Source organism: Equus przewalskii, chromosome 6, assembly GCF_037783145.1.
Source record: "Equus przewalskii isolate Varuska chromosome 6, EquPr2, whole genome shotgun sequence".
Classification (NCBI taxonomy): domain Eukaryota; kingdom Metazoa; phylum Chordata; class Mammalia; order Perissodactyla; family Equidae; genus Equus; species Equus przewalskii.
In genome coordinates, this window is record NC_091836.1 from 42891346 (window position 1) to 42913172 (window position 21827).

Sequence of the window (21827 nt, forward strand, 5' to 3'; positions counted from 1 at the left end):
ACCAAAGACTGGTGAAAACTTTTCATGAATGGCAATGTCTGGGTTAGATACATGTCTAATACAGTAAGGTGGTCTCTTAGCCAGTTGGTAACTATACCTAGAGAGTGTTGATGCCATCCTGAAGGGAAAGTACCAGGCCAAGAGTTTGGACGGCATCAGATCCACTGAGAGTGCCTTTGCTGGATTTGAAGCCTAGAAGAGGCAGGAGGGAAGAATGACAAGAAGGCCCATGTGTCTGGATGATGCCTGTTGGAAGGGTTAACAGTGACTCTAAGCAGGAAGGAAATACGGAGAGGAAAAGTCTTTAAAGTCCTAGCGGCTTTGTTCTGGGACTAAGAAGGAAAGTGAATTCTCAGGACTCTTGTCTTTCTCTGCGTCCTTCCCAGTGAAGGGCACCCTGAGAGAAAGCCGTCAGCTTGCTGCGTCTAGGAGACTTTGTTCTGGGATCTCTTTTCCCGTCCTCTCTGGTTAGTGGTTGTGGCCTACATAGAAGGGAACGACCTGACGCAGTCCGAGGCTTCTCTGCCGTTTGAGAGTTGCATTGTCTCTGAGTTTTTTTTTTTTTTTTCTTCAGGCTGCTTGACAGGGGCTGTGAATCTCAAATCCAGCAACCGAAACCCAGTGGTACAGGAATTTGAAAGTAAGTACAAGGGAGACTGTTAGGAGAATGGCACCATCTAGTGGACGTGTGTAGTCTTGCAGCCGACGTAGGACAAACACACACGGTGCCAGAGAGACGTGCGGGTGGGTGGCTACCCAGCAGTGCTTTTGCCGAGCAAGTGTGTCAGGGAAGCTCCACTTCCGCAGGCCAGGCAGCTCTGCAGCTGTTCCGTTGGCCAGCAGCTGCTTCCTGCCCTGGCTTTATGTTGACACAGCAAAGAAATTTCTTATAGACAGCAGAGTATGAAGGGAGAGCCTGTGCTCTATTTAGTACAAGTCCTTGCTAATCATCTTCATTCTTTTCTGGCTAACATTCATCTCTTCTTAAAGTCTCTCAGAGCCGGGCTGCAGCTAGATTCTCAATCTGCACGAAGACCTCTCTCGAACTAGAGGCAGCTTACAGAGTCCAGGTTTACAAGTGGACCGGGAATTGTGCCACATTCACTGAGAGGTCTTTCTTTTCTTCCTTTGCTCATTAGGTGTGGAACTGTCCTGTATCATCACGGATTCACAGACAAATGACCCCAGGATTGAATGGAAGAAAATTCAAGATGACCAAACTGCATATGTGTTTTTTGACAACAAAATTCAGGGTATGATCCTGTGGTCCATTGGACACAAGGCCCAGGCATGCACTTGTGGCCAAAGATGTTCCTCTGATGGTCCAGCATCTGTAGCCAGGATTGTTTGTTCTGTTTTACTTATGAAAAATTTAAACATATGCAAAAAGTAATGAGACTAGTATGTTGAACCCCCTGTACCTGTCACCCAGGTCCAACAAATAATAGTTCATGAGTTAGGATTTTAATCCATCTGCAACTCATCTTTTTGAGGTATCAGAGAGAACATTTTCCTAGGCCTTCTTCTTCTCATGGTCCCTGATGTTAGTGATGTGAGTGCATTAACCAGAAGGGTGACGTGGACCAGGGAGACAGCAGGCCGTTCCTGGCATCTGGTCTGCACACCCACCACGTTGAGAAAGTCTGTGCTGGACCAGTTAGCAGGGTATCACCCCTGGGCTGGAAGAGAGGGAAGCACAGGGTGCTCTCAGATTACGTGAAGTAAGGGCAGGACTGGTAGTCAGGGAAGGCTTCCCAGAGGTGACATCTAGGCAGAGATGTGAAAAAAGGCTGGTTAGCCAGGCAGGATGGTTCAAGGCTGGGGAGAAAGGTGTTGGGCGAGAAGCAATGTTGTGTATAAAGATGTAGAAGCCAAAGGTAGCTTGGCTTATTGGAGAAAGTGCAAGTTTTCCACCACAGCTGGAGCTTAGAGAGGGAGCAGTTGGGAGGAGTGACTCCAGATAAAGCAGGAGAGGTATGCCAAGGCCAGAGAAGAAGCATTGAATGCCAGGCGAGAATGAATCTTGAGGGTCCACTGAAAGATTTTAAGAGGGAAGTGACATGATGACATTTATGCTTTAGAAAGACTGAATTGGCTACTCTGTAGAGAAGAGATTGGAGATGGGCAAAACTTGGAGCAGGGGTACAGATTTAAAATTTCCCTGCAGAACCCAGGAGGGAGCTGCTGGTGGCCTGAGCTCAGGTCGAGGCAATGAGGAGAGAGACTAAAGAGGAGGAGTGGTAGGAGCTGGCTGTGACGAGGGAGGAAGAGGAAGGACTTAGAGCAGGTGCAAAGTGGCCCTTCCTTCCACGTGGCGGAGGGAAGAAGCAGGTGAGAGGTGCAGGTGCAGGTGCGGGTACGGGCGAGGGAGAGGTGGGCTGGCTTCAGGGTTCTCCGAGCAGCTGCGAGGGAGGTTTCAGAGGAGGGAAAGCGGGTTTGTGGACACAGCCATCAGGAGTCGTAGGCTGTCCAACAGAGTTTGTTTCCCACCAGTATCCTCCCCAACTTCTTATTTTTGAAGAGATGGAAATGTTATTCTCAGAAAACAAATCAGTTTTCTTGGCAACTTTGGCTGCTCCCAATAAACCCTGTACATGCAATTTTGATCCTCAGAGATACAAAGTGGGAATTTTCTTTAAAGAACTTTCTGTTTCTGGGAATTAAACACTTTACTCTTAGCCAGAGGGATGGGGAGAGTATTTACCACACAAAATATGAGGGCTGGAAGAAACCTGGAATCTACTCAGTCTCTTCTCCTGCCTCAAAGCAGGACTGTACCAAAAGCACCCTGATGGATTTTTACTTACTGTTTTCTCACATGGTTACGTGGTAGAAATTCTCATCCTTCTGCTAATGACAACTGGATAAGAGACCTTCCTACTGGAAACGCCTCTGGAACTGTTCAGTCTCTACCATAAGCACTTCGCTGTTTTATTATATTATGGTAAATCCTTTGTATGCTTGTCACCAAGCAACAATTTAGTAATAATTAGTTTTTATTTTTTGTCTTTTTCCCCCTAACTCCTTATTTGCCATTCTCCAGGTTGTTCATGCTTCTTTGAAAGAGTTAGTGTCTTTTTATGCTTTAAATTTTTTTTATTGATATATAATTCATAAAGCATAAAACTCACTCTTTTAAAGTATATACTTCAGTGGTTATTCTGTATTCAACAAAGATGTGCAGCCATCACCACTATCAAATTCCAGAACATTTTCATCAGCCCCAAAAGAAACCCCATGTCAATTAGCATTCACTCTTCACCTGTGCCCCAACCTTCTGGCAACCACTAATCTACTTCCCGTCTCCATGGATTTGCCTACTCTGGATGCTTCATGGAAATAGAATCCTATAATATGTGGTCCTTCATGACTGAAATCTTTCACTTAGCATCTTGTTTTCAAGATTCATCCATGTTGTAGCATGTGTCAGCACTTCATTGCCTTTTATAGTATTCCATTGTAGATATGCCATATTTTTCTCCATTCATCAATAGATGTACATTTGGGTTGTTTCTTCTTTTTGGCTATTTTCAATATACTGCTATGAACATTCATGTGTAGGTTTTTGTGTGAACAGAAGTCTTCATTTCTTGGGGATAAATGACCAAGAGTACAATTGCTAAGTCATATGCTAGTTGCAAGCATAGTTTTTTAAAGAAACTGTCTAACTGTTTTCCGGAGTGGCTGTACCAATTTGTATTCCCTCAGCAGTGTGTTTCCCCACATCCTCACTAACACTTGTAATTGTCCATCTTTTTGACTATAGCCCTCTTAGTGGGTGTGATGTGGTATGTCATTATGGTTTGATTTGCATTTCCTGATGACTGATGGTGTTGAGTATCTTTTCATTTGCTTGTTGGCTGTTTGTTTATCTTCTTTGGAGAAATGTCTGTTCAAATCCCTTGGTCCCTTTTTAGTTAGGTTATTTGTCTATTAATTGTTGAGTTGCAGATTCTTTATATATTCTGGACACTAGTCCTGTGTCAGATATATGATTTGTAAATATTTTCTCCCATTGAGTGGGTGGTTTTTCACTTGCTTGTGTCCTTTGAAGCATAACAGTTTGTAATTTTTTATGAAAGTCCAATGAAGGCCAATATAACTATTTTTTCATAGTTATTCTTGTGCTTTTGATGTCATATCTAAGGAATTTGCCTAATGCAAGGTCATGACAACTTGTTTTTCCTTAATATTTTCATAGTTTTAGCTCTTGCAGTAAGGTCTTGGTTGTGTGTGGTGTCAGGTAGGGTCCAGCTTCATTCTCTTGCACATGGATATCCAGTTGTCCCAGCTCATTCGTGGAATGCTGTTGTTTTTTAAATACTGTTTGTTTCCTTTGATCTCTTCTTTTCTGGAGAATCCCTGCCAGGAATAATGGAAAGGAAATGAGGTCCCTGCTTTCCCAGCAGAGCTCCTGTAATGAGTTCTCTTACACACCAGGGCTGTTTTGGTGCATGGTGTCCTCAGGGCATTCACCTCTGTTATATGGGAATTAAATGGAAACCAGTCTGCAGTCTTCCTTCTGAGGTGTCACATGCTGGCCCAGGAAACCCTCTTCTTCAGGTGGCAACCATGTCTTCAAAGAGTCTTGTAGTGCCCTGTGTCTTCTTTTCTGTAGGAGACTTGGCAGGTCGTGCAGAACTGTTGGGGAAAACCTCCCTAAAGATCTGGAACGTGACCCGGACAGACTCGGCCATTTATCGCTGTGAGGTGGTTGCTCGAAACGACCGCAAAGAAATTGATGAGATTGTCATTGAGTTGACTGTGCAAGGTAGGAGTTGCAACCCATCCCCTCTAGGCCTCAGAACTGTGTGCCGAATAAAACCATCAGCTCTTACTTCCTCTCCTTCTGGAGCTGCATCCCTGAGGGTGTCACACGACTTAGGGAGGGAGAGCTTGTGAGAGCTGAGACTGCCTGAGTTGGGTGGAAGGTGAGAAGGGAAGTGGCACTTGGGGCACTCCTCGGGGGGGGATACATTGGAGACGGGCGGTGGGACTGTATGTGGGCAGGTGAACTGCAGGGGCGGGTGCAGGCGGCAGATCAGTCTGCAGGCGTGACAGTGGGGACGGCTGTTGTGCAAGAATCTTTTGATTGGCTTCATTTTTGGAGCCAACTTGTTGCAGCATTTGATAAGAATAGAGGCATGTTGCTGACTTTAAACACCAACCCGTATTTCTCGTACAGTGAAGCCAGTACCTCCTGTGTGCAGAGTGCCAAAGGCTGTACCAGTGGGCAAGTCAGCGACGCTGCACTGCCAGGAGAGTGAGGGCTACCCCCGGCCGCACTACAGCTGGTATCGCAATGACGTGCCACTGCCCACAGACTCCAGAGCCAATCCCAGATTTCGAAATTCCTCTTTTCTCTTAAACCCTGAAACAGGCACTCTGGTAAGATCTCTCCTAAGCGGGGAGGAGGGCAAGGGATGCCTGCTTCGGAAAGAGCAGTTATTAGGACAGACTTTCTAAGACGGAGCAAAGAATCCATCGTGTCGGAGGTTCCACGGAACAATGACCCTCCTTACTTTTACAAACAAATAAGTTCTCAGGGAGTGAAACAAAGGAAGGGAGCCTGTAGAGTCAAAGTTCCTGGAGAGGGATCTTAAATGTAACGGGTAGATGTCATTGGGGGCCCGATTTGAGTAACCACCTGTAAAAATCAGGAGAAATGAGGGCATTTGATTACTGGCTGGATATTTGATATTAAGGAATTGTTCATTGCTTTAGGCATGATAATGGTGTTGTAGTTACGATTTTAAAAAGTCCTTATCTTCTAGAGATACCTACTGAAGTATTTATGTATCAAGTGTGTCTGGAATTTGCTTCAAAATGACCCAGTGTTGGTGGTGGGAAGTGGTGGGGGAAGAGATGAAACAAGGTTGGCCATGTATAGGGGGCAGCATGCCCTCAGCAGCAGATTTCGCAGGCTCTTACTGCATCTGGGTCCCCTGCCTGTGGTGTACCCACCGCATGGAGTGACGAGCCAGGCTGTAGCGGGGTCCTCTGTGTTGGTGTTGCCAAAGTGTTGCCTCAGGAAAACTCATGATCAGAGTCCTTTTTCCTGAACAAAACCAGTCAGCATCTCATTCTAGATGTTGCGAGGCTTCTTTGGCTCCAAATACCAAAGGGGATCTCATTGTTTGGGGGCTCTTAGGCGAGAGTGTCAGAAAAGAATGTCAGGGAAGAATCTGGACAGTGACCAGGAGGCCAAAGGAGAACCAAGAGCAAATGAGCAGATGTTTCACCATGTTCTGGACTCACCACGCGGGGGAGGCACCCTGTCCTCTCCCGTCCCCAGAGGTCCATTTTGTTGCTTAGTCTCACTATTTACCTGTAATTTGCTGAAACAGGTTTTCAGCGCTGTCCACAAGGAGGACTCTGGGCAGTATTACTGCATTGCCTCCAATGATGCCGGCTCAGCCAGATGTGAGGAGCAGGAGTTGGAAGTCTGTGAGTTACTTTTTGAAAAGATTTCATCTGGGGACTGGCAAGTAAATGGGACACTTCAAATTTTAATATTATACCATTAGTTTAGAGAACTTTTCTGCCATGGGATGGCTTTCTCCTGGAGATGACTGGATCCACCAGAACCCACTTGGGTACATTCAAGGGAAAGATGAGAAAGTTCTGAGTAACAGCTAAATGACTAATAAGTGGGTTCTTGCAATATGTTTATCTCCTCAAAATAGACTTTCTAGAGTCATCTGGTGTTGGAGACATGGCTAATCTGGTAACTTTTAACTGAGTTTAATAAACTCCATTTCGTTGATAAGTGATAGAATTACCAAAACATAAGGTTGTGTACAGTCTCCAGAAGTTTATCCAGTTATAATCATTTTGCAGTAAGCTGAAAACCAGAGTTTTAGTCCCAATAATTTTACCCTGTTCTGTGATGACACTGTCTCTGGAGTATTGGTTCTAAAGGTAAGGTGTCATGGGCAGGATGGGGGCAGATAGGGTGTATCCTCTGTACATGTGGCCACCCTCTAAAGCAGTGTTCTCCAGGCTTGCCTGATCCTAAGAGTCCTTGGGGAGCACTGCTTCACGTACAGAGGCCAGGGCCCCACCCCACACATCTGGAAGCAGGCTTGGGAGGTGTGGAGCTGTGTGTGTCTGACACGGCATCCGGGGATTCTTCTCATCTGTCGAGTTTGGGCAGCTGCTCTGGGGCAGGAGGAAGCTCCCTGGGCTTAGCCCAGACCTGTTGATTCTCCCGGGATGGAGCCTGGGAACTGACATTTTAAAGTCAGAAGTTCAAGTTGGTTTTTAAATGTCTGTCACATTCGAGCGCCATTGCACTAGGGTAAGGGGGAATTTTAACAACTCCCAAGGTAGGCGGCTTTTGTTGACATGTCCCCTGCATATTTGCCACCGCATTTTTATTTGCACAAAGGAAGCAGCCCCTGGCACCCCTACACCGAAGGGGAGCAAGCACCTTTGCCCAGTATACAGACGAGAAGAGGGTTTATAGAGATGAGGCCAGGCAGCTTGTGGAGTGAATGTCACGTTCTCACCTCATATTTTTTACTTTTAAGTACTGTTTGAAACTAGCTCTTTTTCCCCCTAATTTAATCCACAGCAAAGCCCTGAAAATTAGGCATTTTTTTCTTCCTTAGGACTCCTGGCTCCTAATAATGTCTTTCTAATGTGACCATTTCCTCCATTACTAATATTCTCAGGGATTTAGCCAGAGGATTTGTAAGCCTTTTGTATAGTGCCAAGGCCCTTTCTCTCTAGTACTGAAGTATAACAGACTTGAAGTGTACAGGTCTTCGTACTTTTACAAGTGAAACCAGGGGTTATGGGGTCCTCTATATTCTAGGCTAGGCGTGTAGTGTTCCCATTTTGCTCTTCTGGCTGGGGTAGGCATGAGGGGACAGCATGGAGTGGAAGGAGAGGAGGGAAGGGGGAACAGTGGGGTCAGAGGCTTTTGTAAGAACAGAGAGTGTGTATCATCTCTTCCCTCGAACCTCCTTTTCTCCAGATGACCTGAACATCGGTGGAATTATCGGGGGGGTTCTGGTTGTCCTTGCTGTACTGGCCCTGATAACAGTGGGCATCTGCTGTGCATACAGACGTGGCTACTTCATCAACAACAAACAGAATGGGGAAAGGTGAGCCTGTCTCAAGTAAAACAAAACAGTGTTCAAGTTGGCATTAATATGATAAGTCAGTAGTCACTGAAGTACTCTCTTTTCCTATTTCACAGTTACAAGAATACAGGGAAGCCAGATGGAGTTAACTACATCAGGACAGACGAGGAGGTACAGAGTGAGGGAACCAAGCAGAAGCCATTTAGGAAACCTAGAAATCGAGGTGTTCCCAACAGGGAAAGTAACATTCTTCCTCGGAACCCAAGTGACTCCTATAGGAAAAAAGGTTTCTGAATCATATTCCAGACCCTGAGCTCTTGAGCCCTTCCCAATAACATATATACACACTAGTGAAATCCAGTTTGCAAGCTCTAGTAGATGTTACTTTTCAAGAACTGTTATTTCACTTGATTTGTTTGGCCCCAAGTTTCTTCTTCAAGGAAATGGTGCGTTCAATTTGACCCCTGTCCCAGTAGGGTCCCCCTGATTGGTAGAGGGTGGCCGTGTTCTAACTTAGTGTTGGCCTTGCAGGGTGACTTCAGGCACAAGTCATCCTTCGTGATCTGAACCTGCGGTGTGGCTGAGAGAGCACATGCAAATACCTCCAGAAATTCCCATCAAGGGCAGCCCAGGAGCAAAGTGCACTTGGACAGAACTACCACTCATGCAAAAGCTTTTTGTTTTGGCCAAAGTTGACTGCTACTCCTTTCTTACTTTTTAACAAGCCACACAAATAAAAGAATTTTCCTCAAGATGGGCACGGTCATCACAAGGAAGAGCACCTGAATGAGTGCACTGAGGCTGGCTGCCAGGCTGTCTCTGCCCCGCTCCCACCTGAGTGGAGGGGATTCGAAGCTTTTGCTCACGTCGACTCTGCAGCTGGGCACTGTGGGCCTGTGAAGCCACTCGCTATTGTCAGCCAGGTGAGCCCCATGCAAGGTGACAAGATTACCATGTAGTGCCAGCATTGTAGGGGTTGGAAACCTGAATCACAGCATGAAATCCTACAGCTGCAGTCGAATCGGTGAATCCGGAAAAGAGGCTGTTTACACAATGACCCGTCTCCCAGTGGCCCACACACAGCACCTCACCGTTTCTTCTTAAAGGCTTTGTTGATCAACACTGCCATGTCCATCTTACAGAGTCTTTCTGGATCAGCATTTTATAAAAACAGCCAAAACCAGGAAGAAGATGGGGTCTTTTGACCCACAGGGACTCTGCCTGTCCATGCAGGGTTTCAGTATTTAGGGAAATCCTTCATTTTTGGCTCAATCTGAAATGGTACTGAAATAATGTTCTGCTTTTCTCTGGGTGTTTATTTTATAAAATTTTACATTCTAAATTTTTGCTAAAGATGTATTTTGATTATTGAAAAGAAAATTTCTATTTAAACTGTAAATATGTTATAAAATGTTAAATAACCTATTTTTTTAAAAAAAGTTCAACTTAAGGTAGGAGTTCCAGGCTACTAGTGTTAAATTCGAAAATATCAATTCAGAGTATTTTAACCCAAAGAATCCTCTTAAGGAGGCTTAATGGAACATTCCTTTTGCCCCACGTAAGTTTTAGCATTTTTCACAAGAAAACTTATGCCACGTATACATGAGACCATTGTTGCTTGGGAAACCTTGAAACAATTCCAGTTGAGTAATGTTGAAATCTGTTTCCATCTGTCAAAAAGAAACAAAAGGAGCTCTTCGGTTAGCTCTGAACTGCCTCTTCCCTAGATTACTAAAACTACCTATGCCCAGACCGTCCAGAAGTACTCAGATGTACTCTGTTGGTCAGCTCCCGGGGCCAAGTTGGATACCCTACCTAAGTTGGTGTTGGCTACTAACTTCGAAGGCCAGCCAGCGTGTCCACTGCCGTCTTTAGCCCCCGACTGTGGCTTTGTGTGATTAGCTTTAACAGGGTTGTTCCTGTGCCACGTGCACTTGGTTTAGCCCAGGGCCAGTCTGAGGTGGACACTTCAGGAAAGGTGTGTGTGCTCTGTGGCGGCCTAGCCTTTGGGTTCCTGTGACAGAGCTCTTTTGGTCGGAGGGCCCACAAAACAAAGCAGCTACTGCTATGTGGTTTTTCAATTCATTTCACTTATTTGTGTGCTTCATAAGACTGTTCAGGGCCAAAGGCGGTTTTGAAATCCAATCTGTTGACTACAGTAATAATTTTTAAAGAAAATGAATTCTCCCATCCCTCTTTGCTGTGAAGAAGGTGCTGAGACACCGCCGGTTGTGTCTCATTGACAGTCCACCTATTATGTGGCGGCAGCCAGGTCAGCCTTCTGAAGACCATCAGGCAGTGCAGCTGGGGCAGAAATCCTGACAGTGAGGAAAGTAAGATGCCTGCATCAGAGGCCATTTTCTAAGTCTGATTTAAAGTTTTTATCTACCCAGACACTGCTGTGTACTTTGTGGGGACATTAGAGACATCACTCAAAGCCTTTGTTCTTTAAGAGCAGATGTTCGTAGCCTTAGACACGTTGCTGTGTGGAACTCATGATGTGAAGTGGTTTGAAGCGAGGAGCTTCTCAAAAGGAGCGCCTCCAGTTCCACTGTGTGCTCAAAGGGTGGTTTCATGTAGGACAACACAGTCATCTTGGGATTAAACTTTCAGTGTCTTAACTTTTTATACTTTTTTTTTAATTGAATACTTGAGACTGATGTTGACTTTTCTAAGTTATGTGAAATACTTTGCCCTGGGGTATTTGGCAGAAGCAGTGGGCAACTCTTTGTAATTATTTAATGGTACCTATCTTCTTCTGCATTTGTGTCTTGAATGCTTAGACTTAAGACTGTCCCTTCATCTCCCCTCCCCTTGGTAGAAAGGCAGAGCTCCCCCTCCTCTAATTGTCGGGCAGCAACACTCTGGCCTCCAGCTGGCTGTCATAGTGATGGGGAGGCCTGTCGCCTCCCTCCTTGCACCGTAGAACCTCCTGCCCTAGTGCCCTGGGAACTGGGTCTGACGGAGCGGAGAGAAGTGAGCACGGAGTCTGGGAAGCGGTTGTAGACAGAGAAGGAAGCCTCACCTGTTTGTAAGATGAGAGTGTGACTGAAGACTCGAGGCTGTGCAAAGCTGTTAATGGCCTTTGGTGTGGCTGTTGTTGTACACAGATATTAGACTTGTACTAACACACCTGTAAGTTGGTATTTGTTAAACCTCATTTATAAAAGCTTTAAAAAAAATCAACTTTGCCTCATTGTTCCTCTTTCTCATTTGCTCTCATGTTGTTGGGTTTACCTCTTCTTCCTAGCATTTTGTTTGTTACACAAGTGTACTTAGAATGGCATAGTCCTGCATTTAAAGAGACTGCCACGACCATCTACCCGAGCTGGAGATAAGTCTGTTCACTCAAGCGGCTCGGTGACCCCCTCTACCAATGATGCATCCACGCATGTGCCAGTTCATAAATGGGAGAGCTATGGGTGGATCACAATGACAATCCACCCCTCAAATCCAGCTACCACATTTCTATTAAAAAGTAATGAGCCTGTACTTTTGCTTCAATAGTATTGGGATTAAAAAGTGAACCAACTGAATTCCTTTCTGGTCATTTGTGGACAAAACACACATACATGTGTTTTAAGGTTACCTAATGGTGCCAACAGAAGTGACCAAAGTCTTCCCCGTCATGGGAGCATCCCCAGCAGACTGTTCACACAAGCCAGCGTTAGAGCCGCCCTGGGTAAGGACATGAAGCCGGTTCCCACGATTGGCGCTGCATGTATCCACTAAGTACGTCTGCTCTGAGGAGGAGATAGCGTCTGATCAGGGACAAAGGCAGGGGGACAGACAACTCGAACCTTACAGACAAACTGAGTCAGTGTTTTCCTAACAGGAAAGATTTGGTTTTATTATTCCTATGTACTTTATGTAAATTAAAATGACTACCAATAAAAGTCTTGTTCTAAAATACTAGGAGGCTATATTTATGCTTAACCTTTATTATTCTGTTTTAGAAAGCTGTAGACTTTTGAAAAATCTACAATTTATAAATAAGGAGAAAAAATATTACAATCAAAATCTTGTCATTAGAGATGGGAACCAGGTACTGTCAGGAGTCAAACCAGCTAACAGCATGATTTATATAAGAGAAAGCAGACGTGCTGTGTTCCTCAAGGACCAGAAGACAGCTTATCAGAATGGACTTGATACTTTCAAATGGAGTAAATAATAATATTAAATAGCTAAGGCATTTCTCTATTACTTTACAATTTTTTACCACATATTTCATAAAGAGAAATTTAGAAGACTGGCCAGCTCCTCAGGTGAACAATGAGAGAGTGCTGGAACCACGAGAGGCAGCTCTGACCTCACGGCACGAGAGCGTCCTCGGTGTGAGGGAAGCGAGGCGCCTGCCTTTCCACGCGGAAACAAGGCTGCGCCCTCACAGCTCCTGCCTTCCCGATGCCCCCTGGAGCGCACTGTTTCAGTTGGCTGTTTTCAGGGGGGTCTTTCGGAGCGACCTCCTACTGGGGGCTGTGTTGTCCTTATTTCTGGCTGGAGACTTGACATTCCACTGCTGAGACTGTGGAGGCCTGAGGGAAAGAAAAGATGCAGTCATTCTGGAACTAAAACGAAAAACACTGATAAAACATCTACCTCAAAAGGAACGCTTGGTAAACTTACGGTTTATCAGGTAATGATAAACATAAAATGTCATTTTCTTGACTCTGGGCTTCAATTTTCTCTGAAAGGGAGTCAAACAAACACATTCAGATTTCCCAGAACTCCCAAGTGCCTCACGTGTCTGACAGAAAGGGAACTTACCTTTGACTGAGGAAGGAGTCTGAGATGTGTCTATGTAGCTGACTCCTGCTCCAAATGTGACATCATTGATGGTCTCTGGGTGAAGGGGGAAACAACACAGTTAACGAAAAGCGGTAAAGACAACATCACGTCAAGTCACCCGAGCAAGGCCAGTCACGGCACCTCTGCTGCAGTCTCATCCAGTCTCTACAGCAGGACCCGAGTGCTGTCCAACCCAGCGGCCTGTCAGTCAGGCCTCAATTTCTGTGACCATTTTGCAGGACGCGACAGTGTTGAACACTCCATCCTCCTGGAAACGTCCCTTCCTCACGTCCATGGTCTCCTGACTTCCTCTTTCTCTGACCACTGCCCCGCTTAGACTGCTTTGCTGGCCCCTGAGCACCCACAGCTTGCTGTCTCTGGCTTCTCACCCACTCATGGTTTCGATTAGTGCCTATACGCCAGAGACCCCCAACTCCAGCTCAGACCTCCCTCTGGAGTCCGACTTCTACATTTCCTATTGTCCCCCACCTGGATTCCCTGAAGATGCTTCACCAACTTGTGACCCCTACTCTTCATACATGCTCCTTCTAGATTCCTATCCAATCGTCTCCCCAAGCTGGATACTCCAGGCATCATTAGCTCCTTCTCCACATCCAACAGTAACTGATCCCATTACCTCATTTTCCTGCTGTCTCATTCGCTTACCACCTCTGCTACCTCACGACGAACGTCCAAGCTCGCCTTGCCTTGATCTATCAGGGTCCCCCACTTACAGCCTCCCCTTCTTCCAGGTCACCCTTGGGAGACAGGAGAGCAGAGTACAAGAACACAGACTCTGGGCTTGAGTTCTGGCTCTGTGTCTTATTAGTTGTGTGAACTACTCTAAGAACTTCAAGTTTCTTGATCTCTAAAATGGGACATGTCCATGGTCCCCTGACCGTGGTAGGCACCTACCTCACGGGAGTTGTCAGGATTAAACGAGATTTTTTATGTTAAATCCTTAACACAGTACTTGGTACAAGGTAACTGCTGAAGAAATGTTAGCAGCTATTGTAATTTATTAGCTATTATCCCCTTTGTCACTGGAGTTAAGTTTGTTTGGCGATCTGGTGAGGTTACTGCCCTGCATAAGCATCCTGGCAGTTCAGTGTTTAGAGGAGGCCTCAAGCGCAGCCTCTGTCTGAGCTGGGCATGACGGCCTTTGTGCACGCCAGCCCCACACACCTTTACAAACCGCCTGCTGCATGCACACTGTGGGCCCCCCATCCAGTCCTCACTGCTCTCGGCAGGCCCTGCTCTGTCACACTTGGCTCTGCACATGCAGTTCCTCCTGTCTGGAGGGCCCTCCCTGATCCGCTCCAACATACCATCCCTTCTTTGAGACCTGGTGGTGACCCTCTGCCAGGGGCTTGCTCCCTCCTTTGTGCCCTGTACTGTTCTGCAAGAGCTGCTATTACTACACTTGTCTAACGGAGCACAGCCTCAACAGCTGAGTGCTGACCGTCCTGCCAGAGCCTGCCATCCTCCTGCAAAAACGCTTCTTACCTTTCTCCCCGCCACAGTATAACCTTCTTAGGAGGACCGATTAGATCTTTCTAGTCTACATCTGAAAGTCCATCACTGCATCTGCAGTGTGCTATGTGCCTGAGCGCTACTCAGGCTACGTTAACAGACAATGACAGAGAACTGTATTTTCATCACCGCCATTCGGAGAGCTAGGTTCCGCTCATTCCCGTTTCTGGGAGGTCCCTCTTGTGCTGCAGTTGCAATTCCCCCTTCTTACATACACATTCCTTTTCCTGTTTGGAAACCTAGGCACATCCAGGTCCTAAGTCTCCAACCTTCACAGAAGCGCCTGTGCAGTAGCTCTTAGATCCCCGTGCACTTAGAATCAAAGACAGAAGCACTCTGCTGCCCTAGTTAATGGCAATAAGAGGGAATTGCTAAACCACCTACAGAGTCTCAGTTAAAATCTAGCTCTGAAAATTATTCATTTCCATCCACCAAAACCACTTCGTTCAGGCTGAATGCCACTGGGGTGTGGAATGGTGGGGCTGGGCAGCATTTTTCCTACTGGCTTTGCAGAGCTTAGACCAATTCCGACAGTTACCCCATCTAAGAGCTGTCAACAGAATTTGTATTTATAAAGCACAGAGAAAACAGAACTGAAGGTTTTTAAGTTATCTAATAATTCTCCCAGGAGGGAGAGATAATAGGAACCCTTCTTCAAGTATTTCTTCCTGATTCAGAATAAGGAGAGATGCCCAGGAATTTTACATTCAAGAGCCTAGAAAAAGAAAAAGTACTCTAGTGATCTGCAGACACCTGAGAGTCTTATTTTCAGTGCCACAATGGCTCACACATGCAAATCCAAGCAGCATTAATGCCGTGTGCCACGGTTCGCTGCTGAGGAAGGCACGCTAGGAAGGCAACCGAAGACCGAAATCAGAAACTCGGGGACGAGTGCATCTGAAATGAGAGGCATTCTCCCCATTTCTGCAGCATATGGTACCTAACGGCCAAAACAGAAGCACTTGGTGCCCCTGAACTAGGAACAGAGAACATGGAGAAAACTTTTCTGTTTGAAAGACGTTGAATTGTTTAGATATATAACATAACAACTGTTCAATATAAGGGAACCCAAATTACCCACTGCTTTAAAGCTGTCATTTCAGCTGTCATCAGAGGAGAGGTGGGGTAGGAGTTCTGCTCATCCATTAATATCCCTTTTTTTTTAAAAGGAGGACTGGGATGAAAATTATCTATAACCAGCAAATATTCCAGGAGATCACAGCATTGAAGGTAATAGAACCACAAAGCAAGTAGCTAGAACACAGCAGATGCCCAATAAATGTGTACTGACCGAATGCACAACTTAATGAACAGTTTGATACTTTGATGCTCCGTTATTATAAAGAAGAGCATCATAACACTATTCTCCTCTTTTGACACCCCAGATTAGCACTGTGGGAAACAGGGCTGTAGAAGGAACACAGAAACTGGAAGCAGAAAACCAGAGTTCAAGTCACAGCTCTGCCATCCATCTGATCACTAACAAGCATCTGTTGCACACCTCTCATGTTCCAGGCACCGTGGGAGGCCCAGTGGCCCTGGCGAAGAGTAAAACAGCTTACAAACTAACAGCAAGGGCAGACCAGGAGTTACTCAGACGTAAGGCGAGTCCTGCTGAGAAGGCCAGAGAGCCAGGGAGGGGCCCACCCGAGTGTGAAGGTCAGGGAGGGCTTCTACAGGGTGAGAAGGTGACAACTCGGAGGAGGCGGCATTCTAGGATGAGGACGCGGCGCGTGAAAGCCGAGTCAGGGAAGAGCAAGACTTGTGCAGGCAGTGGAGAGGCGCCCTCAGCAGGATGCAGAGCGAGGGGCCAGCGGAGGAGGACCCGCCAGGCAGGGCCTTCCAAACTACACTACAGACTCTGCACAGTAACAATGTCTTCATACTATAATAATCTTCTCAAATTGATGATTTTTATGGTTTGGAGACAATAAGAAACTACAAAGTAAAGGGAAAATATACTCTAAACTTCTAACTCACCTCTATTTTGAAATAAAAGGAAAGCAGGGGACATTAGAACGGCCCAATGGGAGCGAGAAGACACAGGTTCTCACAGAGCTGCAGTGGAACCCTCAGCATGCCACTGACTTTCAAGTCTCTGGGTGCTCCAGAGCTGACCTCGAGGACATTCAAGGTGCCTGTGAGTGTTGACGTCTCAGAGCCGTAGAGTGGGGCTAGCGAGAACGTCAGGCAGCCCCAAGAGGCAGGCAGGAGCGGAGCACCGGCTCTGTGATGGCTGGAACGGCACCGCGTGGAGCGGTTCCTCACAGATCTGCGTCTCGGCCTCGTCCCCACCTCGTGGCCCCGCGCCTCGGCCCCATCCCCATCCCTGCCTCACGCCCCACGCCCCACGCCTCGGCTGTCAACACCTCACAGGGTCGGAGTGCATCTGAGTTAACGTGTGTAAAAGCACGTGGAAGACTGCTTGACACTCAGCTGGTGCTCAGTCAATCGAGTTAGTGTAATTATTACGAAACACTTAGTCGGACATAGTGCACCATGATGTTGCTGAGCATCAGGACAGCCTTGTGCAGAGAGCTGGCCTACAACAGAAGGAGTGTTACTGCAGCCAGGACAGACACAGTGACCGCGGGAGAGAGTCTGGAGAAGCCAGCTCCTTCACATTACTTACTCTCAGGAGTGCTGATTGCTCGTTTAGTTAGATGGTCAACAGCTCCATTGGACTCTCGCTCCAAGCTGAATGAAGATGCTAGGATAAAATGGCAAAGTCTTATCTGTCCAAAACACCCAAAACAATATCAAAGAGCAAAATGACCAAATGAGAAAAAATACTTGCAAGATATAAGTAAAGTTAATATCCCACTAAAATGTTCTTATAAAGAAGTAATTGAGAAAGATACAAATAAATGATAAACACAAGAAACAATGTCCATTCTCACTAGGATTCAAAGAAATGGAAATTAAAACTGTAACCATTTTTAGTCTATAAAGCTCAGCAAAGAAAATGAAAAATTATAAAACCAGTGTTTTTAAGCAGGCAAATGGACACTCAGGCGCCGCTGGCAGGAGTATAATATGGAGTGAATCGTAGAGGGTGGTCTGACACTGTCAGAAGTTTTTAAAATAGTCATGGCCTCTGAGTGCTGGAACTTAGTCCTGAAAATTACATATACACAAGGCTATGTGTACAAGGATGTTTACTGTGACATTATTTATTCCAAAAAATTGCAGGCCAGCCCTGGTGGCCTAGTGGTTAAGTTCAGTGCACTCTGCTTTGGCGGCCTGGGTTCAGTTCCCGGGCACAGACCTACACCACTTGTCTGCCAGTGGCCACACTGTGGCGGTGGCTCACATACAAAAAGAGGAAGATTGGCAGCACATGTTGGTTCAGGGTGAATCTCCCTCAGCAAAACAGAAACAAAAACAAGACAAAAAAATTGAAAAGCACCCACATTTTCAAGAACAGGGTAGTAATAATAAGTTGTGGCACTTCTACAAGATAGAATGCTACAAAGCCACTAGGAGCAAAGCCTGGAAGAAAAGTTCACGGGAAAATTTTCACTATATGTTGCTCTAAGTGTGTGTAGGGAAGCAGGTTGTAACACAGGCTGCACACTAAGATCACGATTTTATACATGAAACCAAACAGATGTGTGTGAGGAGTAGAAAGACTGGAAGAATAAGCACCTCGCTGCTATGGGTGGGTTTTCTATTTCCCCCTCTTTTCCAAACCTTTTATCACAAACATGCACTGTTTTATTGCCTATAATCCAAGTTCCCAAAGTTCTTTGTTTCAAAGATAAGAAAACAGAAGCCACTTAAAAGGATGAGGAGGAGGCTTGCTCTGGGATTTACTCTGCACCCTCGGCGTGTCTGAGGCGGACCACCGGCAGTCCTGCTGGCCCTCAGACTCACCGTGACTGCGTGTCCCGTCTGCGCTTCCAGGGTTTAAAGCGAAAGGCAGCGCTCCTGTGCTCCGAGTCCGATGCCTGCTATTCGACTCCACAGCTTTCTTGACAGAATTCAGGATTGCAATGGTGCTCAGGGACATGGGCCTGTGGAGAAGAGGCCACAGATGGGCAGAAAGCAAGAGTGCAAACACTGAAACAACCAACCCCTTTCTCTCAAATGCTTCCCTCACCCATGCTTGCTGCAGCTCTGAGAGGGAAGGGCCCGGAATGAGGCAGCAGTGTGAACACTCACGCGGAAAACGCCTAGTGGGGAAGGCCACGACAGCCCTGAGAACATGGCGATAGGAGGTCAGGGGGCTCCATACCTGGCCTTGGGCATGAACCTCTTCAAGGGCCCAGCTTCAAGTGAAGAAGGTGGCGTTTGGCCAGCGCTGGGCCCAGGTGTGGAGGGCTGGCTAGGAGCAGCGGAGGCAGTGGCATGTTCTTGGCCAGCAGGAACTGGCATTATTTCTAAACTCGGAGCAACCTGCTACAGAAGATAAATAAGGAATATTTACCTTCTATCACTTTTTTTTAAAAATGGAATTTGTACATGTTGTAAGTTCCTAAGTAATCATTTTAAAACTATGTCAGCCCTGGGCAAGAACATTCTCTTCAGAAACAGTACTATCAGCAGACTGCCACATGTGGATGTTGGGGCATTAAAGAAGAGAAAAAGGAGTCAGTTAAGTTTGTCCCCATGATGTTTTAATGCAGCAGATCTGTCCGGATTTCTCAGGGAAGTCAGCACACTGTGTCTGAGAGTGAGCAGCAGCCCACCTAGAAATACCTCCCAGTGCCAGCACGTTCTAGAGAGGGGCGTGTGGGGAGGAGACTGCCAACAGACCCAGCCGCCTCGGAGCTCCGGCTATCTAGGATGGCTGCACTAACAGGCCAAGGCGCCCACAGCCAGCCTGCTTCCTGCGCATTCGCACATTTCCCCAACTTTCGTCACAATGACTTTGCAGACAAGTTCGTGTCACCCAGCCTCAAGGGAAGGGAAGCCTCTGTGCTGGAGCCACCTGTGTGTCACACACAACAAAGGAACACGCAGCAGCCCACAGGCAGCAGTCCTGCAGGCCTACCTCAGACCAGCCTCTGCTCACATGTGCCTTTTGAGAAAGGCTGGGAAGCAGACAGCAGAGAGCAGACTGGAAAGGAGGGTGGACTGAAGGGGGCCGCTCATCTACCTGCACCGTCTGTGCCCCATGAGCACCTGCAGCCCCCCTGTTCACATCAGCTTGTCTTGCCAGCTCTTGCTCCTGGGCTAGCTGTTCACTGTACTTCTTCATGTCGTACTCGAGCTCTGATGCCAGTTGTTTGTCAACTGCAAAGAACTCCTTGACTTCATCCTGGTAATCCTGCATCACCTCCTAAAACAGACCCAAAGGCATCCTTTAATGTTTTCTTGAATAAATAAATAAGCTCTCCAAGACTTGATAAATAACAATAGGAACAGTAAGACTTATTTTCCTGAGAGCAGACTATTTCTATGACATCAGCCAACAAGTTAACTAAAATGATGGTAGTTTCCCAGGACACACCAACTGCACTTGTATGGACCACACAAGCAGATGAGCACGATGTGAGATGTTAACTAACAGTTCTGGGCTCTTAGGAAGCTTCCTGTCTGTCTGCCAGTTAACAGGCGTTTCCCCAGCTTCCTGCTGGGAGAAAGGATGTGGCATCATATAATCTTAGCCTAAAGTAGAACTTATAACAAGGCACAGAACTTCTACCAATACCTGGTCCCTTTCCATTCCTGAAGTCTGGGATGGGGATAGTGATATATCTGGGTGGTCCGGCTTGGCTCTGGGTCACTACCAGTTCAAAGTATCTTGTGGTGTCACTGAGGCAGGCTCCTTAGGAATTCATGTCAGAGGTCAGGTGGGCAGGTGATACACAGCATTGTCCTGGCTGAGACAGGGCCTCTGGAGCAAGTTACAGGAAGAGGTGCAGTCTAAACACTGCTCTCCTGTCTAACTGGCCTTCTCAGAGGATTGCCACTAGGGCCCTAATCCCATCTTTGTGTCCTCTTCCGAAGATACAACAGAAAACCTTCTACCATATCAGGGAGAAACAGCCTTAGGTCTTAAAGAGGGCTGCGAGGGACCAAGCCTCTTTCCTAAGAGAAAGAAACCATTTCACCTGACAGTATTAGAGGGAGCAAAACATAAGTCGTAGCCCCATCTCTGAGGGCTGGGGAGGCCCAACAAAGGGAAGGAAAGCCAACGCCTCTTCTAGCTGCCACCACAGAGGGGTCCCAGGTCAGAGGGAGTCCTGGAGCTGCTTTAACAGAGGATCCAGTGGAAAAGAGCTGTGCTGTCAAACGAGGCAGCCATGTGCCCGTGCCATGGCAGTGTGCTCAGAAACTGGAGATAGACTGATTTGTCTTAAGTGTTTAAGTAGTCTATTTAGGATCCAAGCTCTTTTAGTTTTTCCTTTCTGAGGTTCAAAACAGGGCAATAAAAATATAAGAATAACTGGAAGTTCTTATTTTTCTCCATATGCTGAGCCTCTCTTTCCACCTTAGCTTCCTCAGGATAAAGAGCTGTTTCAAAAATTATATGCAGTGTAATTCTGTTGTAGCCCTTTTTGAAAAACAAAAATTCTTAGCATTTTTTTGAGGGAGAAAATAGCAGAGTGTAACAGAGAAAGAAAAAAATGTTGCATTTATTTCTAATTAAAAGATTTTGCCTGGGGGCAGCCCGGTTGCACAGTGGTTAAGTGCATACATTCCGCTTCTCGGCAGCTCAGGGTTCGCCGGTTCGGATCCCCGGTGCGGACATGGCACCACATGGCAAGCCATGCTGTGGTAGGTGTCCCACATATAAAACAGAGGAAGATGGGCCAGGTGTTAGCTCAGGGCCAGGCTTCCTCAGTAAAAAAGAGGAGGACTGGCAGTAGTTAGCTCAGGGCTAATGTTCCTCAGAAAGAAAAAAAAAAAGAAAGATTTTGCCAGAAAGATCTGACACCTCATTTGTGTCTGCACTGCAAGTATGCATATCCTGGCTGCTTAGATTGAGACTCTTCAGGGCCTTGGATCTGCCGGAGATGGCAGCCCAGCCTCTGATCGGTATTCCCCAGGGCCTGCTGCTACTGGGCAGTTATTTCCTGACTTGTAAACTGGAGACAGTGTTAAAGATAAACATCCCCAAATTAAACATGATGATCAATTTTCACTTTATCCCTCACCAGAATGAACTAAGATGATGAGTTTGTTCTTGACCCCAGTTCAGAAAGTCTTTAAAATTGAATCTAAGTGGCATTAAGGACACACATGCTCAGCACGGTGAGTCGGCTCTTCGCAAACTCAACTGTGTGAAAAAGGCAAGGACCAGCGTCCGTGAAACCTGTGGTCAAACTCTCTGTCTTCTCCCAGGCAGTTGAGGCCTGCTGCCTGGTACGGTTCTAAAAAAATGCAAAGCTGGTTTTGCAGCATTTTGAGTTCTAGTCAGTCCCCAACTAACTGTAGCATCACAACTGCCAGAAGATCCTGAGAAAT

General features: G+C 46.5%; 2 protein-coding genes across 11 annotated transcripts in view; one reads left to right on the forward strand and one right to left on the reverse strand.

Moving 5' to 3' along the window:
- The window catches only part of JAM3 (junctional adhesion molecule 3), a 65438-nt gene extending 54162 nt beyond the window's left edge, over positions 1–11276 (forward strand). For 2 of the 4 annotated variants that reach the window (XM_008523751.2, XM_070623513.1), the window contains exons 2-9: positions 575–640; positions 1140–1253; positions 4619–4771; positions 5186–5388; positions 6348–6447; positions 7982–8111; positions 8207–8261; positions 8622–11276. In XM_008523751.2, coding sequence (XP_008521973.2) covers positions 575–640; positions 1140–1253; positions 4619–4771; positions 5186–5388; positions 6348–6447; positions 7982–8111; positions 8207–8261; positions 8622–8657 — 857 coding nt within the window. In that variant the 3' untranslated portion in view covers positions 8658–11276. Of the gene's footprint in view, positions 1–574; positions 641–1139; positions 1254–4618; positions 4772–5185; positions 5389–6347; positions 6448–7981; positions 8112–8206; positions 8377–8621 lie in introns of all 4 variants that reach the window. The other 2 variants (XM_070623511.1, XM_070623512.1) reach the window with 1 other exon arrangement.
- A 735-nt stretch (positions 11277–12011) lies between these two features.
- NCAPD3 (non-SMC condensin II complex subunit D3) overlaps positions 12012–21827 on the reverse strand; it is a 64651-nt gene continuing 54835 nt past the window's right edge. For 2 of the 7 annotated variants that reach the window (XM_070623510.1, XM_008523750.2), the window contains 7 exons: positions 19513–19695; positions 18649–18812; positions 18288–18427; positions 17044–17121; positions 12858–12932; positions 12717–12777; positions 12012–12625 (listed from right to left, as the gene is read on the reverse strand). In XM_070623510.1, the coding sequence (XP_070479611.1) occupies positions 12517–12625; positions 12717–12777; positions 12858–12932; positions 17044–17121; positions 18288–18427; positions 18649–18812; positions 19513–19695 (810 nt within the window). In that variant the 3' untranslated portion in view covers positions 12012–12516. Of the gene's footprint in view, positions 12626–12716; positions 12778–12857; positions 12933–17043; positions 17122–18287; positions 18428–18648; positions 18813–19407; positions 19696–21827 lie in introns of all 7 variants that reach the window. The other 5 variants (XM_070623509.1, XM_070623507.1, XR_011540994.1 and 2 more) reach the window with 4 other exon arrangements.